At 40.7% G+C, this 23,527-nt stretch overlaps 1 protein-coding gene across 5 annotated transcripts in view; it reads right to left on the minus strand.

Annotated features, from left to right (window-relative positions):
- The window catches only part of ubr2 (ubiquitin protein ligase E3 component n-recognin 2), a 229,502-nt gene that overhangs the window by 5,627 nt on the left and 200,348 nt on the right, over positions 1-23,527 (minus strand). For all 5 annotated transcript variants that reach the window (XM_073050723.1, XM_073050721.1, XM_073050719.1 and 2 more), the window contains 6 exons: positions 12,222-12,352; positions 3,834-3,942; positions 3,330-3,386; positions 3,126-3,203; positions 880-1,050; positions 457-558 (listed from right to left, as the gene is read on the minus strand). In XM_073050723.1, the coding sequence (XP_072906824.1) occupies positions 457-558; positions 880-1,050; positions 3,126-3,203; positions 3,330-3,386; positions 3,834-3,942; positions 12,222-12,352 (648 nt within the window). The remainder of the gene's footprint in view (positions 1-456; positions 559-879; positions 1,051-3,125; positions 3,204-3,329; positions 3,387-3,833; positions 3,943-12,221; positions 12,353-23,527) is intronic.

Genomic DNA, 23,527 nt, shown 5'->3' on the forward strand with positions numbered 1-23,527 from the left:
CACTTATAACGCTCTTATTTTCTTAGCAGGGACTGGTTCACAAAATCTCCAGGTTCTGGATCTGACAAAGCTGAGTACCGGCATGTGAGATCTTGTGATCTTTTCTGGTTAAATCAAAAACCTCTACAAAAGGGGTCAGCTTAGACAAAGGTAACATGAAAAAGTCACTTTTTTAACCTTGAAAATGGGGGGTCGGCTTATACACTGGAATTAAAGGTACTCAAATTTCATCAACCATTACAAATACATTTTTGCACTAATTAGTAAGAACAAGCTCCCCAAAAATTCAAATAGGTTTAGAATCTGATATTCTTCTGCCATTACAGTAAAAGCAAACAGCATGGAATTAACATTTCTACATGTCACTGGGTTGAATATAAAATCTCAACTAATTTGTACTCTTTCACTGAAATGCATTTCCTGTTTTTGGAAGAATAAATATTTTAAACTGTTTACCTAAGTCCTTGATCTGTCTCTCCATAATCATCAAGGTAGGGTGGTGGATAAAAGCATCCTTTTGTTTTTCCAGCTAGAAAGAGGACCTGACTTTCTCGAACTCTGTGAATACACAAGAGTACAAATACATCATTTTGTTTTGACTCAGGGAAAAAGAAATCAGGTGACCATTTTAATCTAGTTTCTTGATCAAGAATCTAATAATCTTATTCAGGATAAGTGTTGAAAGTCAGCTAAGGATGAAAATCCAATGGAACAGGAAATATTTCTAGAACTCATTCTCTATAGTCACTCAGCCATGTTCAGTTCCGGGTTTACTGATGAACACATCAACTATGATTTATATAATGGTCACAAGTGCCATTTGTGGACCTAGCTAAGACTCTAGTTCTAAAGGTTTATGGCAATAAGATTCAAACTCACCGCAAAAAAATTCCAACTCCACAACCGCAAGTATAGGTATGAGCAGTGCAAGCACCAACGTCTTCACCTTCTAGCTCTGTCTGACAGCAATAGCTCTGAGAACAAAGCATTCCTCCACACACCAAGCAAAGAGTTGGTGCACGACTTTTATCGCCACCAGATTTTGGACATCTGTTTATTATTGCAAAGAGAAAAGGAAAACCTTGCATTGTAATCATGAGCAAAACAAATGTCAATATTTTAGTGTTATCTTACAATTCTTCATTACATCACCTCTGTTCATAGTTGATGAGTGCAACTAAATCTGCTCAAAACTTTGAATGGTCTTTCAAAGAGAGGAAGGGAGAAAAAAGCTCACAAAATGTAAATCTGTACCAGAGCAATGTAATTTGATATTGCGTAACTTATTTTAATGAAGACATTCAAAAAGGAAACTATTTTCAAACAACAAATTCACCCAAATATTTATAAGTATATTAAAATTAGGAAATGTAGCACCCCTCCAAAATCAACAGGCTTCTAAATCCAGATCTACTGGAAAGACAGGGTGTTGGGATTGGAGGCAAGAGCCGATTCTGCTCACTCTCCCATGAGGTTCATTCCTCTCTCCGTGGCACTGGGGCAATGAAGACTGTCCTCAGTTATTGTGCTCCGTGTCCACCACGATGGACTGATACCAAGGCTCTGTACCTACTCCAGGGTTCGGATCTCAGGAATGTTGTCACTCGGTTCTACTGTTTGCACCCTTTGTGTTTTTTTACCCCTTTTTCTTTGTGGAATGGGTGTTGGTTTTCATTTTTTAAAATTGTATTCTTTTGGGTTTCTTGCTTTGTGGCTGCCTGTCACAAACAATTCTCAAGGTTGTACAATTTAAACATTCTTTGATAGTAAACCTACTTTGAAATCTCAGTAAGATGGATAATTCAGCAGAAAAGCACAGCAGGGAAACAGCCGGCAGGACTTGGTCAGAAAATATGGGGGCCTTGATACTTGTGGTTATCCTGAAAAATGTGTGGTTTTCTAAATGAAGCTGGTGACATCCCCTGTGAAATCAGTGTTTCACTTTTCTTCAGCACCACCCCCCACTGCTTCCTTTCTGTTCAACATTAGGAACTATTTTCAAGTTCACATATATTGGGGAGGTGCTTTCAAGTTGTCATAGTCAGGGAGAGAGAAGGGGCTTAGCTACTAAGTGTGGTGGAACCGTTTCTACTGACAGGAGAAGCGGCAAAGGTGGGTTACTGATGCCTTAAAACCAGTCACTTCAGGCGGATGGAGTTTATCAGCTGTGGTTGACAGCTTATTTAGGAGAAGGAAAACTCTGATCTCAAACCATCACCATCTTATGGTTGTACCCACTTATGGGGAAGGCTTCAGGAGTAATTCCTGCGATGCCACTGGTGTCAAATGGTATTGCTGTTACTTTGGATTCATCAGCTGCATAGATAGATGGCGCCTTTTGCACGGGCGACAGCTTGCTCTCCTGTTCTCATACTGCCCGAGAGCTAGCACGTAATATCATGGTTGTCCCTAACCAACAGAGGGACTCAACCCTCATATATTGGAAAATCTGGCTACCTTTTCACATTATTTACTTCTGGCATGTTATACAACTCCATGAATTCCCCCCCCCCCCCCACCCCACCACCACATCTTCGGGATGCAGGAGGAAAACAGAGCACCCAAACAAAATCCTTGTGGTTACAGCAAGAATGTGCAAACTCCATAGACAGTACCAGAAGCAAGGATTCACCCTGGTCGCTGGTACTGTAAGGCAGGAGCTCTATTAGCTATACCAGATTTATTGCAATCAGTGGATTTAGTACGAAACCTTTCTACCATTTTAATCACTTTTCCCAATGACAATTGGAAATGAGGATGCGAATGCCAGCATTTATTGGCGACCCTCAAATCATTGGTATTGTACATGCATTAGAACTACAAAAATAAACAATGGATTAGCATTCTAAAGAAGAAAGACAAATCATGGCTGAAAATAGCTTTGAGAAACTACATAGAGTCAAGAACATCGTTTTGCCATACATTCCCCTGATCATAAGTGTTCACTGACTTGAATATAAGATTTAAAAACTGAAATATGTACACAATTCTTGTTCTTTAATCTTTGCAAGCATTAAAACAAAGATGGATGTGTTTACATTGAATAAACTACTAGCCATTAATTAAAAATTAGATCAATGTTAAATGCAAATAATTAGAATTTGGAAAGTATTTAATTTACTCACATAAAACAGGATGCCTGGTTTATAAGGCAGCTGTAATCATCAGGAAGGTCTATCAATTTATTTGACTCTCTAGGATAACTAGAAATAGCAAAGTGGAAAGGATGGGATAGTGGAGAAGGGAATTGAAACTGTTAATATTTTGCAAACAGTAAATTTGAAGAATTAATGTCAACGTAGAAAATGAATTATCACAAAATCACCTACCTAACAGCTGTTCTCTCCCCTTTCACAAAACTCTGCACTTCTGCAGCTCCACACCACCTACAAATTCAAAGTTATATTGAGATGTTAGCCTCCAACAAAATATTAATAGAATCAATGGAACCCCATTAAATATTTGCAATTAGGCTAATGAATGAGCCTAGGCCTATTATACTATTTAATAATAGTAAAGCTGACCTGATTGCAACCTTAGCTCCTTTCTCTTGTCTACCATGGTAACTATCCACTCTTTTTCAAGAAGTTACTTATTAAACTTACTAACTGTTGATATCAAGAGACAGCTGATCACATTGTCCTTTGAAAAAATGAATTGATCAGTTTATTAAAAACAGCAGACTTTAGAAGTAATATACTGCATAAAGAATGTGTTTCCTTAATCAAAGCATTTGCAATGGCAACACCAGAACCATTTGATTTATGCAACGTAGAAGCAAATATTTCTTGCATATCCTCACTGTATAGAAAGTTCAGGTTTTTGAGCCTTACCTTTGCATCAATGGCTCAATAGTATCACTGTTTGTCTGGAATAAACTCATTAGGTTTATTGGCAGAGAAAGATAACGACATAGTAGTTCAAAGTGCTGTGGTCCATTCTCTGTTAATTAAGAGAAATTGTATTAATTTAGCTAGTAGACATAAAAAAATTTAGATTATTTCAAAATATTTTTCCACTCAGATTCAAATGTTAGACATTTTTTTGTTCTATGAAATGCTATACTTAACAGTATTGGTAAAGTAGTTGAAATAAAATGAATGCAATGAAAAAGAAAAACTACCAAGAATTTAACAACATATACAAAGTAAGAGAAAATTTATGTTCTTCTGAATTTGGTATGGATGCAATTGCAGGATTTTTCTAAAAGAAGCTCATTCAAAATTTATTGCTGGAAAGGATTTTTCAAAATATCATAGTTAAGCAAGGAGAACCAACCCATAAGCACTAAAATATGTAAATCTGTATAGGTGCTTCTGAGATGGCTTCCTTGTTCCTTAGCCCTAGTTTCCTCTCCAACACAGTGGATAGAGGCCTTGACTGCAGCTCATTTATTTTCTGCACCTCTGCTTTCAGCCTTTCCTGGATAGAACAAGGAGAGAGCTCAATTATAGTACCCGGATGCAATGGATTAATTATCCCTTGCAACTTCTGATAGCTCCAGGAAGAACCCACCACCAGACACATATTCCAGCGGCTCCACTGATTTTGTGAACATAGAGATCTTATGAATGTATAATAGGACTGAAGTTTCAGAATGTATAATGCCTTGAAAATGTATTCATCGCCCACAAATATTTCCACATTTTACTGTCTTATTTTCTAAATTTGAAATATATTTAAGTAGGATATTTGAGCTAATCTACAAAACATTGTGCATTATATGTTAAATCAAAAGAAACATTTAAAAACCTGGCAACAATTTACAAAACATTAAAAATCAAAATTGTGAGGCTGAAAAAGTATTCATTCCCTTTGCTTACTTTTCTCAGGTACAATACTGTACATTACCTTACCAACTCACCCAATTTGTTGATGTAGAAAATTGGAGAATCACCTGTTTTCAATGAATTCATAATAAATACTCCTTATCTCTAAGGTCCAACAGTATGGCAGATTTTCAACAAATCAAACCAAAATGAAGACAAAAGAACATTTAAGACAAGTCAGGGAAATGACAATAGAGAAGCACAAATCTGGGGAAAGGTACAAGACTATCTCAAAGGCACTGAACATTCTTCGGAGGTCAGTAGAGTTCATCACGAAAAAATAGAAAAAGTAAGGAACAACAGCCACACTTCCTAGGTCAACCCACCCCTCCAAACTTAAGTCACTGGAGAAGAATGACTCTTATCAGAGAGGCTACTGTAACAGCAACAGTCACTCTGAGTGAGCTGCAGAAGTCGGTGGCTGCAACTGGAGATGAAGTTCATGGCTCGACAATATCCAAGACCTTACACAAAAAGGGTATTTATGGAAGAGTGGCAAAGCAACAGCCCTGGCTTAAAAAAAAGGCATATCTTTGCCCATAAAGATGTTGTAAAGCATCACAAAGAAGACATTGGAAAGATATGTGACAGCAAGTGAAAAGTTGTAGGTATATTTTTAACCCACAGTTTATTGTTTTTCCTTCTTCATATTTGCTCAGAACAGTAGGGAAGGCAGTCAGGATAGTTGAATGTTCCTTTTGCAGGAGATAGGAAGGCAGGCAGACCTCCAGTGTCCCTGACAACCTCACCTGCAAGAAGTGCATCCAGCTGCAGCTTCTAACCCTCCACTTTAAGGAGTTGGAGCTAGAGCTGGATGAACTTCCGATCAGTTGAGAGGCTGAGGAGGTGATAGAAAGGATGTACAGAGAGGTTGTTACATGCAAAGTGCAGGACACAGGAAACTGGGTGACAGTCAGGAACAGGAAAGGGATAAAATAGCCATTGCAGAGTACTCTGTGGTCATTTCCCTCAACAATAGGTATACTACTATTGCTGGAAGACAGAGCCGAGGAAGGTCACAGCAGTTAGGTCACAGGAACTGGGTCTGGCTCTGTGACTCAGAAGGGAAGGGGGAGAAGAGGCGAGCTGTGGTGGTAGGGGATTCATTAGTTAGGGGAACAGAAAAAAGGTTCTGTGTCAGAAAACGAGATTCCTGGATGGTATTTTGCCAGGGTCAAGAACAACCTGGATTGAATCCTCAGCATGCTTAAGAGGGAAGGTGAGCATTCTTTAGTGTCCATGTAGGTACCAATGACATGGGAAGGAAGAATGACGAGGTTCTACAAGGTGATTCAGGGAATTAGATACTAAGTTAAAGGACAAGATGTCCAGGCTTGTTATCTCAGTATTGCTACTTGTGCCATGTGCTAGTGAGGCCAGAACTAGGATAATTATACAGTTCAACACTTGGCTAAAGAGTTGGAGTAGGAGGGACAGCATAAGATTTTTGGATCATTGGGCTCTCTTCCAGGGAAGGTGCGATATGTACAGAAGGGACAGCTTGCACCCAAACTAGGAGAGTAATATTCAAACACACACAAAATGCTGGTGGAACACAGCAGGCCAGGCAGCATCTATAGGAGAAGCACTGTTGACGTTTCCGGCCGAGACCCTTCGACAGGAGTCCGAAACGTCGACAGTGCTTCTCCTATAGATGCTGCCTGGCCTGCTGTGTTCCACCAGCATTTTGTGTGTGTTGTTTGAATTTCCAGCATCTGCAGATTTCCTCGTGTTTGCCTTTTAATATCCTAGCAAGAAGGTTTGCTAGTACTGCATGGGGAGGGGGTTAAGATTAGAGTTGCAGGGGGATGGGAACCACAATGTCAGAACAGACAGTGGAGAGGTTGTGGAGAGATATTGTTAAGACCTCAGACAAAGTCAGGAATCAAAAGATTGATCATGTTGCAACTAATGCCCTGAGCTGCATATATTTCAAAGCAAGAAGTACCGTAGGAAAGGCAGATGAGTTCATGGAATTATGATATTGTAGCCATTAGTGAAACTTGGTGACCGGAGTGGCAGAACTGGCAGCTCAATATTCTGGGGTTTTGTTGTTTTACACGAGACAGGGTGAGAGGGATTAAAGGAGGAGGGGTGGTGTTACAAATCAGGGAAAATGTCACAGCAGTGCTGAGTCAGTACAGACCGGAAAACTCGTTGGAACTGTGGAATAAGAAAGGCATATACACGCTAATGGGGCTATACTGCGGACCACCCAACAATCTGAGGGATTGAGATGAACACATTTGTGCAGAGAAAGCAGACGGGTTGCAAGAAAAATAAAGTTATTATAGTAGGTGATTTTAACTTCCCACCCATTGACCGGGACTCCCATACTGTGAAAGGACTAGATGTGATAGAGTATGTCAAATGTGTTCAGGAGAGCTTCCTTAATCAGTACATAGAAGTCCCAACAAGAAAATGTATGACACCTGATCTGCTATTAGGGAATGAGGCAGGGCAGGTGACAGATGTTTGTGTAGAACACTTTGAATCTAGTGATCATAATGCCATTAATTTCAAAGTAAATATGCAAGAACTAGGAGAAAAGCCAATTTTGATAGTATCAGAAAGGATCCAGCAAGTGTGGATTGGGACAGGCTGTTTTCTGGAAAAGTTGTACTTGGAAAGTGGGAGGCCTTCAAAAATGAAATTTTGAGCGAACAAGGTTTTTATGTGCCTGTCAGATAAGAGGTAAAGATAGCAGATTTAGGGAACCTTGGTTTTCAAGATATATTGAGGCCCAGGTTAAGAAAGAAAAGGAGGTATATTGGAGGTATAGACAAGTAGGAATAAATAAGGTGCTTATGGAGTATAAAAAATGCAAGAGAAAGACATCAGGAAGGCTAAAAGGAGGCATGACGTTTTTGCATCTGTATTTACTCAGGAGAGGACACAAAGTCTACAGAAGTGAGACAAAGTGCATCAATTTCATGGACCCTATACAGATTACACAGGAGGAGGTGTTTGCTGTCCTGAGGCAAAATAGGTGGATAAATCTCCAGGGCATGACAAGGTGTTCTCTTAGACTCTGTGGTAGGCAAGTGCAGAAATTGCCTGGGCTCTGGCTGAGATAGTTCAATCATCCTCAGCAACAGGTGAGGTTCCGGAGGATGAAGGATAGCCAATGTCGTCCTGTTGTTCACGAACGGTTCTAAAAATAAACCAGGTAATTATAGGCCAGTGAGCGTGATATCAGTTGTGGGAAAGTTATTGTAATTTATTCAAAGGGACAAAATATATGAATATCTGATTAGTCATGGACTGATTAAGGATAGTCAGCATGGCTTCGTGCGTGGTAGGTTGCAACTAACCAACCTATAGAGTTTTTTTGAGGAAGTTACCAGGAAAGTTGATGGACGCAAGGTAGTGGATGTTGTCTACATGGATTTTAGGAAGGCATTTGACAAGGTCCCACATAGGAGATTGGTCAAGGAGGTTCAGTTGCTCAGCATTCAAGATGAGGTAGTAAACTGGATTAGACATTGGCTTTGTGGGAGAAGCCAGAGAGTGGTAGTAGATGGCTGCCTCTCTGATTAGTGGATTGCTGCAGAGATTGGTGCTGGATCTGTTGTGTTTGTCATCTATATTGACGATCTTGATGATAATGTGGTTAACTGGATCAGCTAATTTGCAGAAGACAGCAAGACTGGGGGTGTAGCAGACAATAAGGAAGACCATCATGGCTAGCAGCGGAATCCAGACTAGCTAGAAAAATGGGATAAAAAGAAGGGCAGATGGAATCTTACACAGTGAACAGCAGCAAATTGAGGAATGCTGTAGAACAAAGTGATCTGGGAATAGAGGTCCAGAATTCATTGAAAGTGGAGTCACAAGAAGATTAGGTTATAAAGAAAGCTTATAGTACACTGGTCTTCATAGTTAATACTTAATTTATGAGTATTAATCCTTGAGTACAGGATGTTATGTTGAAGTTGTACAAGATGTTGGTGAGGCCTAATTTGGAGTACTGAATGCAAGTTTGGTCCCTACCTACAGAAAAGATGTATACAAGTTTGAAAGGGTACAGAGAAAATTTACAGGGATGCTGTTGGGCCTGGAGGACCAGAGTTATCAGGAAAGACTGAACCAGTTTGGATTTTATTTCTTGTAATGTAGAAGATTGAAGGGAGAATTGATTGAGGTATACAAAATATTATGAGGGATATAGGTAGGGTAAATGAAAGCAAGCTTTTCCCATTGAGGTTGGGTGGGACTACAAATAAACATCATGGGTTAAGAGTGAAAGGTGTAAAGTTTAATGGGAACCTTCTTCACTCAGAGGGCCATGAGCATGTGGAACGATATGCCAGTGCGATTGGTGCATGCAAACTCTATTTCAAAGTTTAAGAGAAGTTTACGTAAGTACATGGATAGTAGGGGTATGGAGGGCTATGATCCTGGTGCAGGTCGATGGGAGTAGGCATGGACTAGATGGGCCAAAGAGACTGCTTCTGTGCTGTCCTATTCTTAAACTCTACGTGGAAGAAGGTTTAATGGGTGGACAACTAAAGTAAAGCTTTTTGGCCTGAATACTAAACAGCACATGTGGCGTAAAAATATAATACTATGCATCAGTCAGGTATCACCATCCCTACTAAGTATGCTATGGGGATACTTTTCAGCAGCAGAGACTGGAAATCTGGTCAAGATTGATGAGAGAATGAATGCTGCCAAGTACAGAGAGATCCTGGATATAAACCTGTTAGACTGACAGAGAACTTAAACTGGAGAGGAAGCTAGTCTTTACTCAGGACAACAACCCAAAGCACACTGCCAGAGCAACCTTGAAGTAGCTTCAAATGAAGAAAATTGTTGTCCTTGAGTAGCTCGGTCCTGACCTTAACCCAATCGACCATCTCTGGCAAGTGCTCAAAGCTGCTGCCCACTGCCACTCCCCAAATAATCTGGCACAGTTTGAGCAACTTTGCAAGGAGAAAAGGGCCAATCCTGCTGCATCACATTGTGCAAAAAGACTACTGACTGTAATAGCTGTGAGAGGTAGTTCAACTGAGTACTGAGCAAAGGGAGAATGAATACATTTGAACTACTGACATCTCAGTTTCTGAATTTTTAGTTTTTTATCCTTTACAACTTACCCTCTTTTTGGGTTCTACTGTGAAAGGAGCATGTGATTCACAAACAAAATTTGTCAATTAAATTGATCAAAAGCCCTGGTTGCAATACTCATTTAAGGGAACAAAGGGGTGGGGACTGAATACATTTACAAGGCACTGTAACAAGTAATAGGTTGCACTCAAGGCAGCTATCCTATTGGGCTAAAAGACCAGAAGACTATAAAACAAAGGAGTAGAATTAGGCCATTTGACCTACGGATTCTGCTCCACCATTCCATCACGGCTGATTTATTATTCCTCTGAACCCTATTCTCTTGCCTTCTCCCCACAACCTTGATGTGTCAAATAATCAAGAATGTATCAACCTCTGCTTTAAATATACTCAGTGACTTGGCCTCTACAGCCATTCGTGGCAATGAATTCCTCAGATTCACCATCCTCTGGCTAAAGAAATTCCTCTCATCTCTGTTCTAAATGGTTGTCCCCCTATTCTGAGGCTGTGCTCTCTGGTCATTAGACTCACCCGCTATAGGTAACATCCTCTCCACATCATTTCTATCTAGACCTATCAATATTCAATAGGTTTCAATGAGATTCCCTCTCATTCTTCTAAACTCCATCGAGTACAGGCCCAGAGCCATCAAATGTTCCTGATATGTTAACTCTTTCATTCCTGGAATCATTTTCATGAACCCCTGATCCTTTCAAATGCCAGCACAACTTTTCTTAGATAAGGGATCAAAAATTGTTCATAATACTTGAAGTGTAGTCTGACCAATACCTTACATCCTTGCTCCTATATTCTAGTCATCTTGAAATAAATGCAAACATTGCATCTGCCTTCCTTATCATCGAATGAACCTGCAATGTTAACCTTTATGGAATCCTGCACAAGAACTCCCAAGACCCTTTGTACCTCTAATGTTTGAATTTTCTCTGTTTAGAAAATAGTTTATGCCTTTATTCCTTCTACTAAAGTGCATGACCACACACTACCCTGAACCATATTCCATCTATCACTTCTTCTCCCATTCCCTTAATGTGTCTATAAGTCCTTCTGCACTTCCACATTTCTTTGTATCATCTGCAGACTTGGCCAAAAAGCCATCAATTCTGTCATCCAGATCACTGATGGATAATCTGAAAAGAAACTGTCTCAATAATGACCTCTGTGGAACACCATTCGTTACTGGCAGCCAACCAGAATTGGCTTTCTTTATTTTCACATCTTTGCCTCCTGCCATTCCTGTAATACCATGGCAGCTTAATGTACAGCACCTTGTCAAGGGCCTTCTGAAAATCCAAACAACATCCACTGACTCTCTTTTGACCATTCTGCTTGTTCCAACAAAAGGTTCCAAAAGATTTCCACTTAAGACAACTAGGCCTATTTTATCATGTGTTTTCAAGTACCCTGAAACCTTATCCTAAATAATGGGCTCCAAAATCTTCCCAAACACTGAAGACAAGCTAACTGGCCTATAATTTCCTTTTTTATGCATACTTCTCGCCTTAAAGAGTGGAGTAACATTTGCAATTTTCCAGTCCTCCAGAACGATTCCAGAATCTAGTGATTTTTGAAAGATCATTACTAATCTCCACAATCTCTTCAGCTAGCTATTTCAGAAGCCTGATGTGTAGTCTATCTCAGTCAGGAGACTTATTTACCTTCAGAACTTTCAACTTCCCCCTAATAATAGCAACTACATTCACTTTTGCTCTCTGATGCTCTCAAATTTCTGGCATACTATTAGTGTCTTCCACGATGAAGACTGATGCAAATTACTTAGTAAGTTCGCCTACTATTTCTTTGTCCACCGTTACTATCTCTCCAGCGTAATTTCCCAAAGGTCTGATATCCACTCTTGCCTTGTTTTCACTCCATGTATCTGAAAAAAACTTTTGATATCTCTCTTATATTACTGGCTAGCTTACCTTCATATTTCATCTCTCTCCTTATGGCTTTTTTAGTTGCTTGTGCTGGTTTTTAAAAACTTCCCAATCCTCTAACTTCCCATTAATTTATGTTAAATTTTATGCCCTCTCTTGCTTTTTGCTGTTTTTGACTTCCCCCGTCAGCCACAATTGCCTCATCCTCCCTTTAAATACGTATACCAACTAATCCGCATTTGTCTTTTTGGTTAAATCTATTTCATTTAGAGCACAAAACCTAAAGCTTGGAGAAAATGTTAACAGTACATACTTCAGCTTAATATGCAAAATAATTTAGTACTGTTTATCCATAATACCCAAATGAAAAACTTGGTTTCCAGACCTAACCCTAACACCAACAAAATAAAACTCCAAAAATTACCTTGCAATTCAACTGGTACTGGGACACCATTAAGATAGTGAAAGAACAAAGCAGAACATCGTAGATAGGGCATAATTCCAGTCTTGATATATTGCCAAAGGTGCCAACCCGAGGCCAAGAAATTCAAGGCACTATTGGAAATAAAACGCAAAAGCAATGATTCTTTATGAAGATGATGCGTACTTAAAAAAAACAATATAGTAATCTGTAGCATGTCATCATATACCAACAGCGTACAATTTGAAATCTTATTTTATAACAATGTTCTCACAGCCATTCTGATGTTGTCTTAAACTAATTTCATACTATCAGACAGCTTCTCCCAGGCTATCTTATATGGATTCTTTGTAAGAACATCTGTTCCCCAAGCATTTTAAAGATCAACTTAATTTCAAGCCACTGAAGGCAGATTTCTGTTTATCAACTTTACGATGCCCATTGTCATGACTTGTATAAAAGACTGGATTAATTTATTGCCAAGATCTCACCATAAAGTCTTTCTCCTATTTCATGTTATATTCCACAGAAATATAATCCCTCAAGTAACTGTCCAAATGATGAGTCTTCAAGAGTCTAGATAGTGTATAATAGTACAATACTGGAATGGCCTTGAGGAGGATAACAAGGGGTCACCTAGTAATGAGAAGCTATGTCGGGTGGTTTTCTTCTTTTCACTCCAGAAAAAAATCTGCAGGATAATTTTAGCCAATTTAGTTTAACACAGCATTCGGAACACTGAGCTATCAAGGATCTTCTCTGAAACTATAGTCTTAATTGTAATGAAATTAAAAACCTAATGAACAGCCAATAAATAACTTGCAATCGACTTTGTGATGATATTGAATAGATGTTATACCCGGCTGAATACTAAAGATCTGTGTAAACTAACTGTCTGGAATACTTATGGATATATTCAAACTCTTGTTTCTGCAGTTTGAGGTTCTGTTTGCTTCAAAATTGCACATAATGTTTTGGCACCCAGGAAGAGCTAGATGATCTGGCTCAATGTCTACTGTTTGGTAGTAGTTACATCAACTGTAATGAAGTGCTTCAAAAGGTAGGTTATGGGACGAATCAACCGTTGCCTCAGAAATAGCCTGGATCTGCTCCAATTTGCCTACTGCCACAACAGATGAACAGCAGATGTGATTTCTATGGCTCTTTACTCTGCTCTAGACCATCTGGAGACCAGGAACTTGTACATCAGGCTGCTATTCATCAATGATGCTTGGTGTACAACACAATCAGCCCACCCAAATTCATCAAGCTTCAGGCTTCCATATTTCCTTCTGTACATTCAACTTTGTTACTGGCAAATCTCAGTCACTGAGGATTTGTAACAACGACTCACCTTCACTGATGATCAACATAATCTATACATGGATCTGTGTGGCTAAGCACAGCACTAATGCCACCGTCAAATTTGTCAACACACAGATGACAATCAGCTTACTGGAGCAAGATCCAGTAATGGTTGAACAGTAGCACAACAACATCTTGCTCAACATCAGCAAAACTAAACAGTTGATTGTTGACTTCAGAAAGGTGAAGAAGGGCCAGTCTACATTGGGGGAACGCAGGGGAGTCAGCAGCTTTACATTTCTGGGCATTAACTTATTGGATGACCTGTCCTGGGTCCAGCATATAGATACAATCATAAGCGTGCCAGCATCTTTACTTTCTTAGGAGGATAAGGAGGTTTGGCTTGTCATTGAACCCTAACAAACTTCTACAGATGTACTGTTGGAAGTATCCTAACTGTTGCATCATAGTCTGATATAGTAACTCAAATGGTCAGGAATGTAATAAGTTGCACGACTTTACCTAATACATCATGAGCACATCCCATCCTAAAATCAGTATTATCCATAGAAGGCACTGCTTCAAGGCAGCAACATCCAAAAGTCCCTACCATCTGGGCTATGCCATCTTTTTGAAGCTATCAATGAGAAAGAGTGACAGAAGCTCCATACCATCAGGTTCAAGAACAGTTATTTCCCCTCAATCATTTGGTCATTGAACCAACCAGAAAAAGCATAATCATCATTGCAACACTAAGACAACACACATCACCTTGTATGACAATGGACTTTGATTTTTTTCTACTGTTTTTTCTTGTGAAGTTGTGTATAACTTAAGTTTCTGTTTTTCTTGTGAATGCTGCTTATATAGTGCTATGTTCCTGTGATGCTGCTGCAAGTTTTTCATTACACCTGTACATACAGTGCTTCGTGAAAGTATTCAGCCCCAACCCTTTTTTCACATAAATAAGGATTACAACCAGGGATTTTGATTAAGTTAACTGACAATTTTTATTACTGAATCACATGCTCCTTTTTTCACAGTAGAGCCCAAAAAACAGGGTCAATTGCAAAACATGAAAAACTAAAAACTCAAAATCTGAAGTGTCAGCAATTCAAAAGTATTTATTCCTGCTATGCTCAGAACTTAATTGAACCATCTCTCGCATCTATTACAGCCAGTGGTCTTTATGGATGTCTCTATTGGCTTTGCACAATGTGATGCAGCGAGATTTGCCAATTTCTCCTCGCAAAATTGCCAAGCTGTGCCAGGTTATTTGGGGAGCAGTGGTGGACTACAATTTTGAGGTCTTCCCAGGGATGTTTGATCAGGTTAAGGTCAGGACTCTGACTTGTCAATCAAGGACATCAATTTTCTTCATTTGAAGGCACTCCAAGATAGTTCTGGCAGTGTGCTTTGGGTCGATGTCCTACTGAAAGACAAATTTCCTCCCCAGTTTAAGCTTTGTGGCAGAGGCTAGCAGGTTTTTATCCAAGATCTCTCTGTATTTAGCAGTATTCATGATCCTATCAATCCTGACCAGATTTCCAGTCCATATTGCTGAAAAGCATCACTGTAGCATGATGTTACCTCCACATTCTTTATAGTAGGGATGGCGTTACCTGGCTGATGTGCAGTATTGGATTTATGCCACATGTGCTGTTTAGTGTTGCGGCCACAAAGTTCCACTTTACTCTCATCCAACAATAACACCTTCTTCCACATCTTTACAGTATCTTTGCTTTGCAAAGTCTTCACAGGCAAGGATACGCTATTCATTAGCCAGGGCTTCTTCCTTGCAACTCTTCCATAAATAACCCTTTTTGTGCAAGGCCTTTCAGATTGTGGAGCCATGAACTTCATTTCCAGTTGCAGCCCTTGACTTCTGCAGCTCATTCTGAATAAGTGTTGACATCACAGTAGCCTCTCTTACAAGTGCTGTTCTTCTTCGGCAAGTAAGTTTAGAGGGGTGGCCTGATCAAGGTAGCGTGGCTGTTGTTTCATATTTCTCCATTTTGACACAATGGACAGCACTGAGTTCCGAGGTATGTTCAGTGCCTTTGAGATGGTCTTGTACCCTTCCCTGATTTGTGCTTCTCTATTATCACTTCCCTAACTTGTCTTGAATGCTCTTCTGTCTTCAGTTTGGTTTGGTCTGTTGAAAATTTATCATACTGAAGGACCTTACAGAGAAAGGGCATATTTATTCTTATGAATTCATTGAAAGCAGTTTATCCTCCAATTTTCTACATGAGCAAACTGGGTGAGGTGGTAAGGTGATATGCAGTATTGCACGTGAGGATAGTTAACATAGTAATTTCAAAGGAATGAATACTTTATCCAGAATCAGATTTAATATCACCTGAAAATGTTGGGAAATTTATCTTTATAGCAGCAGTACAATAAATACATGACAAATAAATATAGAGAAAAAAACTGAGTTACATTGAGTATATGTACGTCTATTAAATAGTTAAGTTAAAATAAGTTGTGCATAATAACAGAAATAAAAACATAATGAGGTAGTGTTCATGGGTTCAATGTCCATTTCAAAAAACAAATGGCAGAGGTGAAGAAGCTGTTCCTTAATCACTGAGTGTGTGCCTTCAGGCTTCTGTACCTCCTTCCCAATAGTAAAAGTGTGAAGAGGGCATGTCCTGGGTGGTGGGGATCTTTAATAATGGACGCTGTCTTCCTAAGGCACCGCTCCTTAAAGATGTCTTGGCTACTACAGAAGTTGGACGCATGAGAGAGTTGACTAATTTTACAAGTTTCTGCAACTTATTTCGATCTTGTGCAGTAGCCTCCACATACCAGTCAAGATGTTCTGGTCATAATTTTGGTTTTTAATTTTTAGTAAATTGATGGCAAGTTTTTCTTTTGATTTGACACGATGCACAATGTTTGGTAGATTAGCTCAAAAAATCTTACCTGAATACAGTATGTTTTAAAATTAGAAAATAAAACAGTAAAATGTGAAAATAGTTATGGGAGCTGAATACTTTTTCAAAGCACTGCACATGCACTTGTGCATAGGACAATAAATGACTTGAATACATAACACTGTATCTAAACAAAAGACTTCAATTTAAACCTCATAATAGCTTACTTTTGTATTACAAAGTTGCTAACCTAAATTAATAAACATATTTTCACGTCTGCCTCCAATCACTAATTGTATTATGCTTTCCACATAAAATATATGTTATGTTATCTTGACCTTCAGACCTCTCAGCAAGCAAGCAACATTACTTCTTACTTCAATACTATTATAGTAGGGAGCGGAAGTTAATTGAATGAAACAGAAAGTACAAGTGGGAAATACAATTAGGAATATTACAAAATTTTAAAAGCTACATTTTCAGCATGATGAACCCTGGTTTTACAGAAAGCATTGTATTTGGTTTGGAAATGCAAACTTTAGAGTTCTGTTAATGTCCAAGGGGAAATTGCTTTGTGGATCCAGAATTGGCTTGCCCACAGAAGGCAGAGTGGTTGTAGATGGGTCATATTCTGCATGGAGGTCGGTGGCCAGTGTTGTGCCTCAGGGATCTGTTCTGGGACCCCTACTCTTCGTGATTTTTATAAATAACCTGGATGAGGAAGTGGAAGGATGGGTTAGTAAGTTTGCTAATGACACAAAGGTTGGAGGTGTTGTGGATAGTGTGGAGGGCTGTCAGAGGTTACAGTGGGAGATTGATAGGTTGCAAAACTGGGCTGAGAAGTGGCAGATGGAGTTCAACCCAGAAAAGTGTGAGGTGATTCATTTTGGTAGGTCAAATATGATGGCAGAACATAGCATTAATGGTAAGACTCTGTGGAGGATCAGAGGGATCTTGGGGTCCGAGTCCATAGGACACTTAAGGCTGCTGCGCAGGTTGACTCTGTGATTAAGAAAGCATACTGTGCATTGGACTTCATCAATTGTGGGATTGAGTTTAGGAGCCAAGAGGTAATGTTGCAGCAATATAGGACCCTGGCAGACCACACTTGGGAGTACTGTGCTCAGTTCTGGTCAACTCACTACAGGATGGATATGGAAACCATAGAAAGGGTGCAGAGGAGGTTTACAAGGATGTTGCCTGGATTGGGGAGCATGCCTTATGAAAATAGGTTGAGTGAACTCACCGTTTTTCCTTGGAGTGACGGAGGATGAGAGGTGACCTGATAGAGGTGTATAAGATGATGAGAGGCATTGATCACATGGATAGAGGCTTTTTCCCAGGGTGGAAATGGCTAGCATGAGAGGGCACAGTTTTAAAGTGCTTGGAGGTAGGTACAGAGGAGATATCAGGGGTAAGTTTTTATACACAGAGAGCGGTGAGTGCGTGGAATGGGCTGCTGGTGACGGTGGTGGAGGTGGATACGATAGGGTCTTTTAAGAGACTCCTGGACAGGTACATGGAGCTCAGAAGAATAGAGGGCTATGGGTAACCCTAGGTAATTTCTCAGGTAAGGACATGTTCGGCACAGTTTTGTAGGCCGAAGGGCCTATATTGTGCTGTAGGTTTTCTATGTTTCTAAGTAGACTGTTACATGTTTTAACCCCATTCAAGCCATCGTTCAAATTACTTCTGAATGTGGACCAGTTTTATGACCCTAGCCAGGGTCTAGGAAGGGGACCCAGTGTGCAGTTAGGTTCAGTAGTTGGTGACTGGGTGAGGTGAAAAAGGAGGCAAATGCTGCTTTATCAGAGACCATACCCTGTGCATGTGCATGCATGTTCAAAGACAAGTCTAACACTACCCAAACAGCAGAGCCTGATCTTTTTATACCCCATGTCATTGGATCACGATTTTCCATTCTGCAATATGAAGTTCTAGACTTGGAAACCAAGATCCTCATGGACTATTCCAAAAGTGCCAGACCACAATGCTGCACTGCCTTAAATATGTGAGAAGATGGCCAGTTAAAATAACAATGTGGTGGATACACCTTCCTCTAGAGGAGCATACAGAACGGGAAACATTCACTTCATTGAGTGGGCTTCTCCATCCAGAATGATCTAGTCTGGCATCTTAGTGATGCCTCCCTCCCCCAACCCTGTTAGGGGGGACTGCAATGCAATATGCTAGTGGACACAGGGGCCTTGGTATTGATAATGGACATACCGTTGCCAACAACCGGACAGGCTATTTATATTCGGGGTGTAGGAGGGAAAATAGTGAAGGCAGAAAGAAGTGAGTCGCAAATAACTCAAAGTCCGGGAAGTGCAGCTTCCAGTGTGTTTCTGGGTATGTCTAAATAATGAGGGCACTATCCTTGGAATTACATCCTAAGGGAAGCAGGGGCTGTTATAGATTCAGGAAAGGGAGAAATAATATGGACAAGCCAGGGGCAGTGAACATGTATAACCAATAGAATACAGAATCTGGCTAGCATAGTCGCAGCTGTCCCGATCATTAGAGACTGGAGCCAACGGTTCCCAGCAGTGTGGGGTAGACACAAACAAGATTGTGGTCAAGTAAAGATAAACCTAGTTAAATAGAGGAGGATCAACCGAACAATCAAGAACACCTTAGGCAAAACTATAGTTGAGACAGGAAAGACATGGGTTGATGTATTATCAGGAATCCTGATGAGATTGAACAACCCCAAAATGCACACTGGGTTTCAGCCCCTATGAATTATTGATGGGACGAGCAATGCGACTCCCTTACTGGGTTCTTACGGGTTTTTGTGAGTCCGAGGCTTACAGGGATAGAATGACACAGTATGTGATAGACCTTTGCAACCAACTTAAAGTATTGAAGAGCCGAGCAAAACAACAGCAGCGAATCGCTGATCAAAGAGAGCCAGAGGGAAAGAAGATAGTCCTTCCACAGCCCAGCGACCAAGTCATGGTAAGGGTGTTGCAGGAAAGGCCAGAGTTTGTCCCCAGATGGATAGGGCCATAGATGGTACTCTTAACCAGTGATACTTGTGTCTGTGTGCAGACTTGGCGAGGCAGCCAGTGGAAACACTGGACTCAGATTAAAGCATAGGACTGTGTACAGTTTTGGGCTCCTTATTTAAGGATGTGCTGACGTTAGAGAGGGTTCAGAGAAGATTCACTAGGATGATTCCAGGAATGAGAGGGTTAACATATGAGGAATGTACTCCTTGGAAGAATGAAGGGGGACCTCATAGAAATATTTCGAATGTTGAAAGGCATGGACAGAGTGGATGTGGCAAAATTGTTTCCCATGGTGGGGGGAGTCTAGTACGAGAGGGCATGACTTAAGGATTGAAGGGCGCCCATTCAGAACAGAAATGCGAAAAAAAAAATTTTAGCCAGAGGGTGGTGAATCTGTGGAATTTGTTGCCACGGGCGGCAATGGAGGCCAAGTCATTGGGTGTATTTAAGGCAGAGATTGATAAGTATCTGAGTAGCCAGAGCATTAAAGGTTATGGTGAGAAGGCGGAGGAGTGGGATTGAATGGGAGAATGGATCAGCTCATGATAAAATGGTGGAGTTGACTTGACGGGCTGAATGGCCGACTTCTGCTCCTTTGTCTTATGGTTTTATGGACTCACCCTCGTGTTGCTCCTACAGTCAGAGTGGGGGATCAAGTGTACCCAGTAACCATGTAATTACAGAGAACCTAAGAGAGGAACACCACCCAGCCATACCAGACTGACCACAGCTGATGAAAACACACCCAGAGGAAACGAAAAGGCAGAAGACCCTGAGAGCGTGGCAGAGGACACAAAGCGTGTGACAGAAAACTGTGAATAGCTTGCTAAAGTGTGATGATGACGGTACTCTGTAATGAACACTGGTTGCTGAAGGTGGACGAAGAATTTAATAGCATAGAATAGAAAAGATATTAGAAAATAGATGGGGAGGGATTTTAAGTTAAAGCAGAGGCAGCAAGTTTCACAACTTTGATGGCATTTCAGACTGTACACGGCATCTGAAGGCAGTCACCCACAGTCTGAATGAGGAGCTGGGCCCTTTCAGCTGTCGCGCCAGTCATCAACTGGACAGTTCAGAAGGAGGTGCCACTGGGGAGAGGTCTTTGCAGACATTGGCAAAGAGACCATCCTAACCCCTTCCTGTACATCAATGACAGGGCCTGTGGGTGCTGCTGGAAAGAAAGAGCTCCAGCGACCAGAGAATGAAGGGGTGAAGACAAGGAATGTGATAAAGCTGCAATCGGTCTGCAGGGAAAGAGCCAACAGGCACACAAAAGAAGCAGCATTTCTAAAGACGTTCAAATTTCTGGAACAACCACTCTGATAAACATTTGGTAGGTAGCGATTAGGGAATGCTAGGGTAGATATTGACACACAAAATTGGGTGGGGGGGGGAGTTTTCTATTTGAGTAGATCCTCTTAGTTTGGCCTTTAGTGGTACAAATTTTTTTTTGTCCAAGAGGGCCAAGAGGAGGAATTTTTAGAGTGATTTTTGGGTTTAGGTTATTTACATTTAGCAAATGGCTTTGGCTACCAGTCTTCTGTTTCTTGATAATGTATTGTGGATTCAGTTCGGGATAATGAATTCCTAAAAGCTGTGGATCCCAGTCCAGATGCTGCTGGTGTCTGTGGGATGGATGCAAATCAGAAGGTGTGAAGTTTGTATGTAGTTTCAAAAGGAAGCATTTTCTACACTTTTGTAAATATGGAATTGTCCTTTGCATTTAGCAAATAAATATCAAGCCCCACGTTGGGCCAGCAGACCTTTCCACCAAACGAGTCTCCATATTATGCCTGCCGTACCTTGTTTTGTTGAATAAAGAAGCTGCTTTGCATCTACCAGTAATTCTCTCTGGTGATTTCATTTACACAACAACACTCCCCACCACCTCCAAGAGTTAGCAAACCCCTTATGAAGCTGTGACTCATTCCAACATGGAACCAAAATACTCTGATCATCAGTGCATATGCTCCAACACTAGAAGTTTTGGTGAACCGAAAGAGGATTTCTACTCCAACCTTGAAAAATACTGCTTTGCATCCCAAAATAGGACAAACCATTCTCCTGGGCAATTTCAATGCCAAGGTGAGAAGAGACCCAGTTCTCCGACATAATTGATACGGGAAGAGTATGGAAGACCAATGCTAATTAGCATCCTTTCACAAGATGAGCATGGTCATTCTGATGAAACAGTGCTTATCATGAAATGACAAGCACAAGGTGTCATGACATCACTCCAGCCCAAACACAGACATCTGTTAGATTATATCAAAGTAAGAAACTGCAATGTGCACATCACCCACACAGAGAGGTAACAATGACCATTTCCTAGCATCCAGTCCATTCTAAAACACCACCAAGCTGGCCCTAAAACATCAATATCAACAGAAGTGTTGCTGTAAAAAATCAACATCAAAGCTTTTAAGGACCTGTAGACCCCACAAGAACAAGTCCTCTTAGACAGAGACTGCCTCACCATTCAAGATTTATGGGCAACCCTGACAAGTGGTTTGTGGGAATGATAGGGAGATCGTCTACAGGAATAAGGCATTCTAGATTGGAAGCTCTACTTTTACTCAAGTGAAAAGAAGCAGCTCTACAAACACCTAACCACTGACATCCAGCAAAAAGATCTGTGAACTCATGATGGGAAAATAAGAGCATGCAGCAGGCTCAGCAACTTGCTGGCAACCATAACTGAAGGTTGAATCTGACCAGGATTATTAAATAGGTATTGCTTGCAGCAAAAGCATCATCTGCAACACTCACTTTAAGTTTATCACTTTTAACAATGGGAAAACTCTTTTCATTCAAATGCTTAATTTCAATCAACTTTTCATTGCTCGATGTAGAATGATTTCAGAATTTTAATATGATATGCTAGGTTGGAAGATTGCTGAGATATACAAGATGCCACTTTTGACAATTAACATGAAGATACCTTAGCCCAGGGGTGTCAAACTCATTATAGGTCACGGGCCGGATTGAGCAAAATGCAGCTTCATGCAGGCCGGATCAGTCGGACGCGCGAACGCAGCTTTCGTTGCCTCCGTTTTTTCAGCCTGTTCTCATGTGTCTCAGTCTCTGCTATAACTACAAAGTGTTTCACTTTACAAATTCCGTTTCTTATGAAGAAGACTGCCGAGCAAAACTGCCGAATAAACACTAAAAACCTGGTACCTGAATAAACTCAGCATTAGCCATATCATACGCCATAGGCGCTTCGATTACTGGGGCCAGCTTTAATAGTAATTAGATATTATCTCGCGGGCCAAAGATAATTCCACTGCGGGCCGGATTTGGCCCGCGGGCCTTGAGTTTGACATATATGCCTCAGCCAGCATGAACAAGTTGAGCTGAGGGACCTGCTTCCATGCTGTACGACTCTGACTATATCAAGTTGACCTTAAACGTTTTCAAGTTATTGTTCTTGACATGCTCTTCAACATTCTTTATTGAGGAGAAGTGAGCACATTCCTAGTCCATGAGGTTTACAAGCGCAGAAGCATCTCCATTGTCAAAGGTCAAGTCACGGATCAAAGATTTCATATTGATGGAACACCTGTCCCAACTGTTTCAGAAATGCCAGTGAAGAGCTTGGGTCGATGGTATGATGCTAAGCACAAGGACACCGAGCAGTTTAAACAACTCAAAAAGGATACCATCACGTACAAAGCTCGCATCAACTAGACCTTGCTGCCAGGAAAACTCAAGCTGTGGTGCTTCCAGTTCGGCATACTCCCAAGACTCATGTGGCCTTTAACAGTGTATGAAATCCCCATCAACAAGGTGGAAAAGCTCAAAAGAGTGATCAGCACACATGTGAAACAGTGGCTTGGACTTCCACGATACTTAAGTCCTGTTGGACTGTATGGGAATGGCAAATTGGAACTACCAATTACAAGTCTTATGGAAGAATTCAAATGCACCAAAGCAAGGTTGGTTATTACCCTCACTGAATCTGAAGATACTGTTATTCGAACAGCGGCCCCCCCGTGTGGCAACGGGGAGGAAGTGGACCCCATCTGAAGCCGTTCAGAGTGCTAGGTCTGCTCTTCACTTCAGGGATGTGGTTGGCCAAGTCCAACATGGGAGAGCCGGTCTC

Source organism: Hemitrygon akajei, chromosome 7 (genome assembly GCF_048418815.1).
Source record: "Hemitrygon akajei chromosome 7, sHemAka1.3, whole genome shotgun sequence".
In the NCBI taxonomy this organism is placed as follows: domain Eukaryota; kingdom Metazoa; phylum Chordata; class Chondrichthyes; order Myliobatiformes; family Dasyatidae; genus Hemitrygon; species Hemitrygon akajei.